Source organism: Gymnodraco acuticeps, unplaced genomic scaffold (genome assembly GCF_902827175.1).
Source record: "Gymnodraco acuticeps unplaced genomic scaffold, fGymAcu1.1, whole genome shotgun sequence".
In the NCBI taxonomy this organism is placed as follows: domain Eukaryota; kingdom Metazoa; phylum Chordata; class Actinopteri; order Perciformes; family Bathydraconidae; genus Gymnodraco; species Gymnodraco acuticeps.
The window spans coordinates 308,582-322,623 of record NW_022990217.1 but is presented as its reverse complement, the minus strand read 5'-3'; the positions used below and the strand labels follow the sequence as shown (position 1 = coordinate 322,623).

General features: G+C 38.0%; 1 protein-coding gene across 1 annotated transcript; it reads left to right on the top strand.

Moving 5' to 3' along the window:
* The first annotated feature begins 4,289 nt into the window (after window positions 1-4,289).
* On the top strand, window positions 4,290-13,162 carry guca1g (guanylate cyclase activator 1g). The gene is made up of 4 exons (XM_034218576.1): window positions 4,290-4,484; window positions 4,961-5,110; window positions 10,053-10,152; window positions 12,219-13,162. The coding sequence occupies exons 1-4, from the start codon at window positions 4,290-4,292 to the stop codon at window positions 12,338-12,340; spliced, it is 567 nt and encodes a 188-aa protein (XP_034074467.1). The 3' UTR covers window positions 12,341-13,162.
* The last annotated feature ends 880 nt before the right edge of the window (window positions 13,163-14,042 follow it).

Genomic DNA, 14,042 nt, shown 5'->3' with positions numbered 1-14,042 from the left:
TTTATTAAGATTATATGAAGGAATTAATGAGACGTATTGAAGGGATTAATGAAGAATATATTGAAGGACTTCCTGCCGCCTTCTCTTAGCCGGGCTTCCTGCCGCCGTCTCTTGCCGCGGCCTATCCAGCCGCCGTCTCTTGCCGCCTTCCTGCCGCCGTCTTTGGCCGGCCTTCTGGCCGCCTCTCTTGCCGGCTTCATGCCGACCTCTCATGCCCGGGCTTCCTATCCTCCGTCTCTTGCCCGCCTTCCTGCCGCCTTCTCTATGCCGGCTTCCTTACGCCGTTCTTGCCGGGCTTCATGCCCCGTCTCTTGCCGGGGGGTCTTCCTAGCCGCAGTCTTTGCCGGCCTTCCTGCCGCCGTCTCTTGCCGGGCTTCCTGCCGCCGTCTCTTGCCGGCCTTCCTGCCGCCGTCTCTTGCCGGGCTTCTGCCGCGTCTCTTGCCGGCCTTCCTGCCGCCTTCTCTTGCCGGCATTAATGAAGAAGTATATTGAAGGGATTAATGAAGAAGTATATTGAAGGAATTAATGAAGATTATATTGAAGGGATTAATGAAGAAGTGTACAGATCAGTTTGTACTGAGAAAGTCCTGCTTTCTTGCTTTTAGTAAATGCACATATGAAAGAAATAACTGTGAAATAGAGTTAAGTTAATTCCATTGTCAGCTGAAAATGTGTTTAATGTCTAAAGCAACGAAGAAAGAGCTACTAAGATATACAATTGAACTGCAGGACATGATGGAGGCCTGTTCAGTGTGTGTGTGTGTGTGTGTGTGTGTGTGTGTGTGTGTGTGTGTGTGTGTGTGTGTGTGTGTGTGTGTGGTGTGTGTGTGTGTGTGTGTGTGTGTGTGTGTGTGTGTGTGTGTGTGTGTGTGATAAGCCAATCACTGCCGGTTTCTTTGAAAGAGAATACATATTTAAGAAAAAAATGTCTTTAAAAGAATTTGAAATTATATTTTGTATTTGCTTGTTTTTATTATTTCATAAAGTCTTCATATAATGCATTGCTCTCTTGTTATTCTTTGTGTATTACTTCATGCTCACATAAGGGCGCCACAGTTTAATTGAGAGGTATAGCTCCTACATGTAATATCTCTGCAGTGTCACCTTCGACCTGATCGTGAGCTCTTCCTCTTTGTCTTGTGTGTGTCCTCCAGGTTACAGCGTGTAGGTTCTATTACTTTGCATAGCATTGCCAGCTTTATCAACCTTTACCTGACAAAGAAACTGCTTTAAAGATTTCGAATGAACTGTAATAACACTGATTCAGGCGAATTATCAATATTTGTATTTATTGTATCAGTTTATTTGGCAGGGACGTTGCACATTAATGAACACTTAAAACATGAGTGTAACTACGCCGGATTTAGCTTTGAGCTACTTTCCATCCGCAGTCCCTCACATAAAACATTAAGAAAATGAAAATTACAAACATAGCAGTACAAATACATAAAATGCAAGAAAAGAGTAAGTGTAGAATACCCAAGCATATATTTGATTAGTTTATCCAAATAACTCATATTTTGGAATCAACAGTGATGTTTGGAGCTGTGAGGATCTGCTGGCTGTATGAGAGCAGCCGGTCTGCTGTACAAATGTTTTTATCATTACTGCACTGCCAGAAGACACAGGTCCGCACTGCAGGTCTAACCACAATAATCCCAGTTTTAATTCCAATTTGGCGATAACTTTAAAACAGAATAACTCCCTGATGGGGCCAACATTTAGTGAGATGCTACTTGCTCCAGTATGTAATCCTATTGAGCATATACTCCTTTGTTTACCCTGACACACTCCTATAAGTAAAGGACCCTGCAGAGAAATAAAACTCAGTCTTTTTGTTATTTTGCTAACCTGGTTTAGAGAAATATCATTCACTCTTAGATTCCCATCCAATTAGGTGAAGTTACATTTTAAATCGCCTGCTTTGCCTCACATGGATGTTGCTGCAAAGGTTCAGAGCGTCTCTGGTGCTGCTAATGGGATCGTGTAAATCCGAGAACAGTTTAGTGCATGTTCTTCGTTACGCAAAGGTCTCAGGATCCCGCTGAGATTATTACCCGTAATCCTTTATTTTCTCACCACGCCGTATGAGCCTTAGTCCAACTGCACATAATCATTGAGCAGAGGAGTGTCATTTATGTATCCTTAGATCTTTAGTATTAGTGAAAATACAGACATCAATTTACTGCTTCTGATGCTGTTTGAAAAAAAGTGACTTAACTCAGCAAATTACATTTTTAAATCAAATTTCTATGAGGAAAAAAAGAAAGCAGCACACTTGAATGTCAACATTTGTAATCTTTAGAGACTATTTCTCATTCTCCAGACCCTTTCGTTTCCCTGTGGCTCACTTTGACTTATCAGGCTCAGTTATGAGACTTATCTAAAGATACCCTAACAACAGCACCATGTGAAACAGGCCGAGGTGAACACGTGATTTTGAAATGTGATCGTCAAAATCAATTGGCTATCTAAATCTGTTTGGATTGTAGTTACTATAACTAATGATATATGACATTATTTTGGAACCTGATTAACGGTAAGCAAAGAGGGAAGTACTTAAATATATATTGCTTTCTTAAGTTAAACTAGTATTACTACAGTGTAGAAATGCTCTGCTGCATTGAAGTCCTGCATTCAAAATTGTACTTAAATAAGAGTAAAAAAGTATTAGCATCAAAATATACTTAAAGTACCAAAACTAATATTATCAGAATAGCATGCATCATATCACTCGACTGTAAGTATGGATGCATTAATGTTTTCATCATTTCAATTGTGCAGCTGAAAAGGTACACTGCTAGGTATCTTAATTAATAATATGAAGTAACTAATGTTGACAAAGGAAGGAAAAAGTGCAATACTGGCTCCCATAATATCGCATATCAAATAATCTTATAAAGTGCAATTACAATTCTGATTCGGTTTTCTTCTTAACTCTCAAATATCCGCATTGGCCTCAACATCTGGTATTGGATGCACTTTCTTTACAAAACAACCCGAGAAAGGTTTGTTTTATCCATTGAGGTCACATGGAGTTAAATATTAAGAGTTTTATCAACATAAAGCCCGTTCCTTATAAATAATGTAACAATACCGAAGTGATGGCCCTGCTCTCGACTCTCTGTGTGTTCTTTGGGATAGTCAGCGCTCCCTGCTGTTCAAGGGGAACATTCAGCTCTAAACCAAATGCAAAAGGACTTAAGAAAATATAAATGTATGTGGATTGGCAAATTGAAACGATGCATTTTAAAGTGCCCAATGCAGGAAAGAAATACAACTTTTAATTATTCGAATTCAAGATCTTGCACTTCTTGTTTTGAGTTTCAATTGTGATGCACGTCCATACTTTAATACATATATTTAAGGACAATCTGAACTACATTTTCTCAAAGAGGGCTCTATAGGAAAACTAAAAAGTTAAAGCAGATGTGAGCAATACAAACAGTTGCTCAGTAGATATCAGCCCACTGTTAATCAGTCAGAATCAGAACTCTTATTTTATTATTATTGAGTGTGTGATGGTTGCTCCGTTTAGAATAAAATAAAATACAAATATTTACTTAAAAACCAGAAGTTTAATTAAAATGTGCAATTTAAGAAAAGTAAAATAGAATAAAAATTGTTATATAAACACAAGTAGTTTATGTAAAATGTGCATTAAAAGATTAAATAAAAATAAATAAAAATATTCATATAAATAAAATAAGTAAAACTTTCCAATAAATATATAATTAAAACATAATTAAAACGTTATTTAAAAAACACAACAAGTTAAAGTAAAAATGTGCACATTGTACAATATGTATATGTAACACACAATATGTTTGTATGTGTATATTAGAAAATATGCAGTAATAAAGGTATTCTGATTCGGAATCTGATTAACGAGAATATTTGATGTGTCAAAGGGAAAAAATCACTTTGTATTTTAACTTTAACCTGCAATTAGTAAAATATTGAAAAATGGTGTTGTATTTATTCTGTTAGTCCATTAGTTAGATGAAAACAGCCAACTCATTCTCAAATTGTGCTGGTTGACGGACAGCTGATGTTAAAGCTGTCTGTAATTCACTCTCCTCTCTTTGATTAAGTAGACACCAACGCCTTGTTGGCCAAAGATCAAGCGATTAACGAGCTAATAGGATTGACTGATTGTCAGCCTGCAGTCCCTCTGCCAGCTCCTCACTTTGACTGGGGAGAGTGAGCCTTATGCATCAGGGATCTCAGAATCAGAAGCCAAACACTCACTCAAACATAATTTAAACTCTTCTTTTAAAAGCCACACCATGGGGCAGGAGGAGAGCCACAGCGAGGAGATGAATTTGGTGCAAATTCAGGATCTTTGCATCATTTTCATGAAGGAGTGTCCGAGCGGGGCGCTGCACCTGCACGAGTTCAAGAGGATCTTCGGGGTGCCGAGTTCCTCTGAAGAGGAGTCGCTTTACATCGAGACGTTATTCCACTCCTTCGACACAAATCAGGTAAAAAGAAGCAGCAGATTTCTCTTTGTGGAAACAGACCGATTGCAGTGGGCAAACATGTTAGTGTACATTCAAGCAGACATGCAGAAATGTTTAACTAACAGTGTGTTTTATGTCATTAATCATTTAAATGTATAATTATTTAATTACACTGAAAGAACTGAAATGTTGACGTTAATTAGATGTATTATGTCAACAGATTTCACGTACCTGTATCAGATTAGTTGAAAGCAATAACATTACATTTAAATAACAAACATTAGGTTCAACTTAATATTATTGCTTTCAACTAACGTAATACAGTTATGTGATATTTGTTGACATAATACATTTAATTAAAGTCAACATTTCAGTTTTTCAGTGCAGTTACAGGCACAGTAGACACATGTGTGAGCAACATCTAACAATAACTTATAAAAGCTAATTGTGAATGCAACGCATTATTTCTGTTGCAATGAAGGATTTGTGATTTGCAGGATAACGCTCTGGACTTCATCGAGTATGTGGCAGCTCTCAACTTAATCTTAAGAGGGAATATCGAAGACCGACTAAAGTGGTCCTTCAAGTTGTACGACAAGGACGGGAACGGCAGGTTGGACCGACATGAAGTGAAGCTCATCATAAAAGTGAGAAATATGCAGATAAACAGTTTTCATTGTAAGTGTTTGGTGGAGAGTAATGCCCATTTTAACAGTCATTTGAAAAGTGCCAAGGTTTTGAGTATACGATCCTCTCCAGATGGATTACACTACTGACGCAGGGGCCATGCGTACCAGTGGTAGAAAGTAACTAAGTACATTTAGTCCTGTACCACATTTGAGGTACTTGTACTTTACCTGAGTATTTTCATTATTATACTTTCACTGTATTTTGGAGATATTTGTTTTGTAATTTTTACTCCAGTATATTTATTATACAGATTGAGTTTATAAATTCAGATTTGGACACACAACATTTAGGAAACACTTTTAAAATATGATTAGTATCAGATTAAACCATCCAACATTATATTCAAGTAAAACCATGAGTGGGTTAGCAGGAATTTAAGAAGTGCTTTGTCCAACAGTCTTTCACAATTGTGGCTTCTTAAAAGTGAACATTTGCTGCTTTTGCTTAAAAATATATTCAAATATTTGTAGAGTTGTTTACGGCAATGAGTTATTTTACTTTTACTACTTTAAAAGGTCCTATTTCATGCTTTTCCGGTTATTACCCGTCCCCTTGTGAGTTATGAAGGTGTTTCTGCATGTAAACGGTCGGCAGAGTCACAAACCCTCAAAGTACACCCTGGAGCGAGTAAAACTCTAACACAGAGAAGACCTGTCTGTGCTGCCCCAGAACGCCTCGTTGGACATTTCTCTTTTTCCATTGTTTACTTCCTGGGTACAGTGACATGCCCATACCCGAATGGACCAATCCGTGGAGCTCCTCACACACACACACTCTCTCAGCGGCAAAACTGTGACGCGCTGGGGGGTGGGGGGCGCCGCGTTTGGGGGGTGCTAGTGGAGCCTCGCAGATGGGGGTGCTGCAGCCCCCTCAGCACCCCCCCCCCCTTCCCGCGTCCATTCGCGATGTCTCGCTGTCTCGCAGATCCCACGCAGCAAGCAGGAAATGAACCCAGCGAGCCGCGCAACGTCCCGCCAACACGGCACCCAGACCCCACGCAGCATTCTCATCTGTTTGTCATTACTGGTGTCATTTCCTGGTTGCTAACAAACGCCATTTTAACACATACTGACTGATGTTCCGCTGTAACGGTGGTGGACTCATCAGAACAGAGTGGGCGAGCTGACCAATCAGAGCACAGTGGGCTCATAGGGAGGGGGGGGGGGGGGCAGAAGCTCCAACAAGCCGTGTAGGACAGAGAGTGAATACACATACTATACAGAGATGCTGTATGAGAAACCAATGTGAGTTTGGAACATTGAACAATGTAAATCTATTCTAGTAGACCTCAACAATGGAATTATGATCAGTAGAAATGGCCATGACATGGGACCTTTAATACTTCTACTTAAGTATCATTCCAGATGCAGTACTTTTTACTTGAAATTAAGTATTTTTACAGTGTGGTATTAGTACTTTTACTCAAGTGAAGAATTCAAAAACGTTTTCCACCCCTGATGCTTACCCATTCCTTTCCCTATTAACCTATGGTGTGTACAACATGACATTTGACAATACATATCTTTAAAGGCAGCTTTCTCACCTCCAATCACGGCAGAAATCTGTCACACACACCAAACTGTCCACTTTCATTCCTCTCTATATTCTGAAGCTTCTTACACAGCCTTCACACACTCATTTACACACACTCTATTACTAAAAACATGCAGAAATGACTTTTTAAAGGCATTTTTTGTATATAGTGACAAAGAGAGAGAGAGAGAGAGAGAGAGAGAGAGAGAGAGAGAGAGAGAGAGAGAGATCCCTCTATAAAAGCCTTTGACTCTAACATGCCAACAAAACAAAACAATAATTTTGAACCTGTCTTTATCCAATGTTCACATTGGATTACACACTGTTCATTCACATGTTTAATAAAACAATCATTAGAGTATTTTTTAAGCAAGTTTTTCAGGAAGTAATGCTAGTTTTAACCAAAGTGGAGTTGGATACACTCAGATGATGAGTCCCATGAGGTGAGTGAACAGGTTTTATGTAAGAATAATCCTCTCAAAACGGATTATACTTTAGTATTGGCCCGGTGTCAAGTCTTATGGATGAAAGGTTGCGTCCATCAGCTCAGTGGGAGGTAGAGAACGCTCTCTTTTCATGTAATGCTTCACAGTAAGCCTCTAAATGCAGAGGGGGTGAAAATTAGCCCAGTGTCAAAGTGAATTAGACTCACTGCAATTATGTGATATATGTTACAGTAACCTAAAAGTTACACACATTTAAGATCCTATATATATGTTATTTTATTTATTTTATCATCGAAAACCAAAACAAGAAGCTGAAAGACACAAAAACGCTTTTCAGAGTCACGCCCAGGCCTAGGGGAACCTAGGCGCCGCACAAAATTGCCCTCTCCCCACTCCCAAGAAATGGTCAGTGACACAGGAAATCAGCTTTTTGAGATTTAATTAACTCAAAAAGAGGTGAGACAATCCCAACATAAGAAACAAAAACCCTCTTTACAGAGTTTCCTTAAACTTGCCTGACAAAACAAATAAAATAAAATGCAGGCTTCTTAACTCCTACCAGAAAAAACGGAGAAAAAAGGGGTTCAAACTAAAATGGTTTCTCACTCCTAAACAAATCAAAGCGTGTCTTCAAGACAGATTAAATTAGTTTAGCTTTTACAAAGATACAACATTGTACAACAAGGACCAGTAATCTGTAACTTTAGCCACACAACAACAGATCTTCTACAACAGACACGGAGTTGGGAGTAGGAGAGGTCGATGAGAGGGAGAGGGACTGCATGGCTGCAGCTTAAATGCTCCTGTGTCTTCAGGTGGACCCATATTAATAACTATTCCCACTTCAATTGACTCCTACTGTCCTTTATTTTATTTATTTTGTATTCTAACCTTTTTTTATATTACCATATTTTATTCAATATGCTCCGAACATAACTTTTTAACGTTGTTAAGCACCTTGAGATGACTTTGTTTTTAAAGTGTGCTATAAAAATGAAATGTATTATTATTATTATATTTCATGTGAAAAACAGTGCATCTGTAAATTAGATTTTTTTTCACCATACTGTACCATCATCCATCCATCCATCCATCTTCTCCCGCTTATCCGTGGTCGGGTCGCGGGGGTAGCAGTTCCAGCAGAGAGCCCCAAACTTTCTTTTCCCTGGCGACATCAACCAGCTCTGACTGGGGGATCCCAAGGCGCTCCCAGGCCAGCGAAGAGATATAATCCCTCCACCTGGTCCTAGGTCTACCCCTTGGTCTCTTCCCAGCTGGACGTGCCTGGAACACCTCCCTAGAGAGGCGCCCAGGTGGCATCCTAACTAGGTGCCCGAACCACCTCAACTGGCTCCTTTCGACGCGAAGGAGTAGCGGCTCAACTCCGAGTCCCTCCCTGATGACCGAACTTCTCACCTTATCCCTAAGGGAGACACCAGCCACCCTGCGGAGAAAACCCATCTCGGCCGCTTGTATCTGCGATCTCGTTCTTTCGGTCATGACTCATCCTTCATGACCATAGGTGAGGGTAGGAACGAAAATGGCCCGGTAGACAGAGAGCTTTGCCTTCTGGCTCAGCTTCCTTTTCGTCACAACGGTGCGGTAAAGCGACTGCAGTACCGCTCCCGCTGCTCCGATTCTCCGGCCCATCTCACGCTCCATTGTTCCCTCACTCGAGAACAAGACCCCGAGATACTTGAACTCATTCACTTGGGGTAAGGACTCCAATCATACCATCATCTTTATTCTATATTTGCCTACACATCACATGCTAGTCTTCGCACATAGATACATCTGAATTGACTGACAGGAATGAGGTCATATTTGTTTCAGTAGCCAAAAGTTTAAAAAAGTATTTGTAATTTCTCTTCCCCCTTGCTTCAGCGTGTATAGTGCACATACGAGTTTTCACTTCTTATTGTCTTTTAGAAAACCTGTTTCTGGAGTCAAGTTTTCTAATTATTGAATAGTTTGATACTTCAAAATCTACCCAACTTTCATCAAAATCAGCCCACCGGGAGTACAAATATGGTCCTTTTCTGGTTAAAACTGCCATTTTTTTTATCCTGAAAATGTCAGAAACTGATTCAGCATCCTCAATAACCTCCTAAATTGTCCTAAGCATTCAAGTCATTTTAAAACTATTGTCTGCATAGCCTTACAGAGTAACACAAAGGAAGCACTAGTCATTGCACAGTCTGCATTTAGTGTGTTCTGTCTTTTCATCAACCTTAGAGTATTTTGTTAACTTGCAGAGCTGTTCATGAAGACATGTATTACACACTGAAGGTTGTACAGAAATAAAGGGTTAAGTAAATAAAGTTTGACAGATCAAAAGAAGATGATTTAAAAAGCCACAAGGCAATTCAGCATGCTTTACATAACACATCAAAAGCATTATAGAAAGGGCTAAAAACACACTTTGTGAAAGGACATTTCAACACTGCTATAAACCGCATTAAAGAGTACGCTGTAAGAAATGAATGCCCTCTTGATTTAATGATAGAAGCAGCAGCAACGTCTTCAGCCTGGATTCAAACAACATTTGTATGGTCTATTTTCTCCAGATATGTGCTTTGGTAGAAAGAAACTAAATACATTTACTCACATTTGACGTACTTGTACTTCACTTGAGTATTTTCTTTCCATGCCAATAGCCAAATGATAGATGATAACTTGGTGATAATTGCTTGGTTTTTGGGTGTTTTTCTTCATTGTACAATAAACCTTTGAGCTGTAACAGAGTAGTTTAAAGTATGGTATTATTTCTTTTTTTGAGTAAAGGATCTGAATACATCTAAGACTTCTGGATGGAGGTTACATCTATTCCAGTTTAATATTAAATCCGAGGACAGTTACAAAGTTAGAACAACTAGTTATTAACACTTTATAACAGACGCATTTCTTTTATCTCACTCAGATTCTTCACAAAATCAAATTCCAGAAGACTAACGTCAGCAGCATGACGCCGTCTCAAATCTGTGACCGGATCTTCGAGCTGGTCGACCAGAACGCTGACGGTGAGTGAGGGCAGCAAACATTAAAATACAATACTATATAAATATAACTAAAGTGCAAAGTCACTTTTACTTAAATCCTGTTTTTTAATGGTCATTTTCACAACATTTTATAGAAGTAGTTACAAGAAGTTTGAGTCATATCAGCTAAAGCAATTCACAGCAATGTTTCTACAACACTTTTTGCTTTTTACGAATATTAGGAAATAATGTGGCTTTGGGTTGAATCTCATAAAGTGAGACATTGCTCGTAAAAACATGCTTTTTTAACGCACTGCTCAATTTCTATTATCTCTTCTTTCAGATAGTGTAGACAAAAACGTCCAAAATACACATTCAGGAGTTTATTTGACTAACTTAGTCTATTTTTGTTTGCAGTTTCCCTAAATTCACCAGAAGTTAGCACAACATAATGCCTTATTTGCATATTTTAACATTAGATTTAAGAAGATTTGTAATACTAACAAAACATAATGTAAGTTATCGACTGGGTAAATTAATTTGAATGCTTTTTTCATGATTGACTTATTTGCGTTTTCTCCCCTTTAACAACATTTGGACTCTTTATTTTATAAGAGGAACATACACAAGAAGTAAAAGTAAAAAGGCTCAGTACAAATAGATACATCGCTATTCATATGAATATAAGAAGTTGTAGAAAAATGTGCAATAGAAAGATAAAATACATTTGGAAAGATATTTTACGGAGCCCCTGAAGGGACATGAAAACAAAAAAAATAGAGAGAGAAAAAAGAAAGTCGGGATAACGTGTTAGCTTCTCGTGCGCACGAGAAAGTTACCGGTGCGCCAAGGAGGAAGTGGAGCACACAGGAGGCAACCATTTTTTTGCACACTGTTATTTTACGTGGGGAAATGACAGTGCATACATTATTTGAGATATATTTCGAACTCAGACTTAATTTTAAGGACATTAAAATGTCGTTATCCCAACTTTATTTGTTCTCCCTCTTTTTATTTTTTTTCCATGTCCATGTCAACAAAATAAGTCTATATTAGAATTTGCAAATAAGGATAACAAAATATATTTATATTAAAATAAAAAGTTTAACTGAAAATGTGCAATAAAAGATACAAAAGTATAGAATATAAATATTGATTCAAACATAAGAAATTAAAGTAAAAAGTAGAGTGAACAAGTAAATCCAGGAGTCTATATACATGTAAATACATCAAATATACTGATGTATGTGTATTAATGTAGACTGAGTACACTGAAAAAACTGAAAAGTTGACTTGAATTAAATGAATGATGTCAACATATTACGGAAAAAATATATATATGTTAATAATTTAGTTTTTGTGAGAAGGGGTGGGATTAAATAAGTGTAAACTTCTTCCCATCTCTTCTCGGATGTGTAATTAAGTAGATCATTTGTTATATATAATTTGCTCGTCAATAATATTTTTTGTTTATCAATTTGATACTGCTTAAAGGTGGGGTATGTCATTTATTTCAGAAACACTTTTTGTTATATTCCATGGAATGCTCTTAACATCCCGACAGAATAGCAATGAATATATTAAATGCTTTGACAATAAATACATAAAAATGTCATCTGTGGAAGCCGTGGCGCTGTAGAAAGCTCGACCAATCATCTGAGCCGGCCCGGCTAAAGTAACTGGATGGCCTACCTGCCTGTCAGCCTTCGCACAAGCTTATCTCGTGCCCTCATTGGTCATGTGCGCGTTCGTGTGTGTTGGAGGAGGGGCTCTGTGAGGAAGTGGCAGATTTTTTCCGGCTGCGTATTTTCAAATTCTAGCGCACTCGAGCTGGTTTCTCCAGAATTACCTACCCCACCTTTAAGTTTGTACAGTATCATAATACTCATGTTTCATTTCATTATTATTATTATTTTGTTGTATTATTGTTTTACAAGTTTGAAATAAATCAAATCATTAGGTTCAAATTAAAATCACTGCTTTGAACTTAACTAATGAAGTTATGTGACATTTGTTGACATAATACATTTAATTAAAGTAAACGGTTCCGTTTTTTTCAGTGTAGATTTGTTGTACTGCTTTTATTCTGCGTGTTTTGTGCCCCGCAGGTCAGATAACGCTGTCAGAGTTCATGGAGGGGGCTCAGAAGGACGAGTGGCTGATGAACCTGCTGAAGTTAGACGTAGATGCCAAAGGTTGGGTCATCCAGAACTGCGGGAAGACGTCCTGATTCCTCACGTGTGGGTTCTCCGCCCACAATATATGATATGAGGCTGTCACAGCTGCTGTCTGGGGTTTCGTCTCCGTGTCGAGCTTCTCGAGACTTTTGAAGCTGCACGGATGCAGGTTTGCAGAGGTTTTAAACTCCGGTGCAGAGGTCCGAGTCCTCTCTGCAAACATGTGCTGTGTCCTGATGTTAAGCTAATGTGGCTAACACAGAGCTAACACAGAGAACGCCGGCTGGGAAATGCAGAACAGTCAATTGTTGTGTATTTATATTCCTGTTTATTATGTGTTTGTATATTATTTTTGATAGTGTAGTTGTCTCAGCAGAGGGGTGGGTAACTACATTAACTAACATACTGTATATAAGTATAATTTTGAGGTAGTTTGCTTAAGTATTTCGAGTTTAAGCTATTGCATACTTACACTCCACTACATTTTTGAAGCCAATGTTGTACTTTTTAATTCCTCTATGTTTATCTCGCAGCTTTGAACAGATTCAGATTACTAGCTAATACAAAATATAAATCAACTAATAAATCAACATTGACATATCAATCAGAAATCCATCAAAGTGAACATATACGGTGCAGATAAAAGGTCATACTAACATATTAGTAAAAATATAACATATTAAATAAAGGCAAACACATAAACAAATCATCAAATAAGTTCAAAATCTAAGGACATGTTAAAATAGTTAAATTATCATAATCTGCTCCACCTTTACCAGCGTGATGACAACATTAATCCATCAATAATTATAACCCTGTTATTTCATATATATGATCCTGAAATGGGAAAACATGCATACTTTTAAGTATATTGTAATGCCAATAATTGTGTACTTTTACTTAAGTAGGATTTTAAATGCAGGATTTTTACTTGTAACAAAGTACTTTACAATTTACTTCAGGTAACATGTGAGCACTTCTTCTACCTCTGGTTTAAATAGCTTAATATTTAACAACCTTAAAACACTATTACATTGCTTGTTTGACTCAATTCTGGTAGTTAAAATAATCAGGCTTTCAATAACTAAAATAGTATTAATGACCAACGTTGTTTTTTTGGTTACTTGTTCTGGCAGCAGAACAAACAAACATCTTGATCTCATTTCATTTATTTGTTAGTAACTTCAAAGGTTCCTTGTGGTGTTTTTGCATGCATGTGGAGAACATACAACATTTCCATTTATCTACAGGTGGTTATAACATGCAAACATGCAGCCGTTAGCCAGCAAAGGCAAATAAAGATTTCTGCATTGTCGCTGCAAGTATGCTCACACAATTAAGAGACCTTTTCAGGTGAAAGTGATACTTCATGCTGTATCTGTTTCAGATGTGCATTTATTTTGTTATTAAATAACTTTTATCCAAGCCTCATGCTGTATTTTCTCTTATATTGCTTCTCCACAGTTCACACTTGTTTCCTTAGAACACTTGGTGTCGTCCGGATCAGAACAGCCAGCAGCGAGGCGCTTTAAACGCAATCCTCAGAGGATTAAAAAGTTAATCTTGGCTGCAGGTCCGTTTGTCTGCAGGGGCCGAGGGATCATAAGTGGAGAAGACCACGCTGTGAACATAAAGTGATCAAATTGAAAAACAAGGGTTGATTGAAAGGCTTGGCCAAGGAAAACAAAAATCAGCAATACAACAAATACAAGTATGCAGACACATTGTATTCAACCATGTATTCAACAGAACTCT

Coding starts and splice junctions, on each gene's coding strand:
- guca1g (XM_034218576.1), top strand. CDS start 4,290: ATGGGGCAGGAGGAGAGCCACAGCGAGGAGATGAATTTGGTGCAAATT. Junction 4,485..4,960: donor ACTCCTTCGACACAAATCAG/GTAAAAAGAAGC, acceptor TGTGATTTGCAG/GATAACGCTCTGGACTTCAT. Junction 5,111..10,052: donor AAGTGAAGCTCATCATAAAA/GTGAGAAATATG, acceptor TATCTCACTCAG/ATTCTTCACAAAATCAAATT.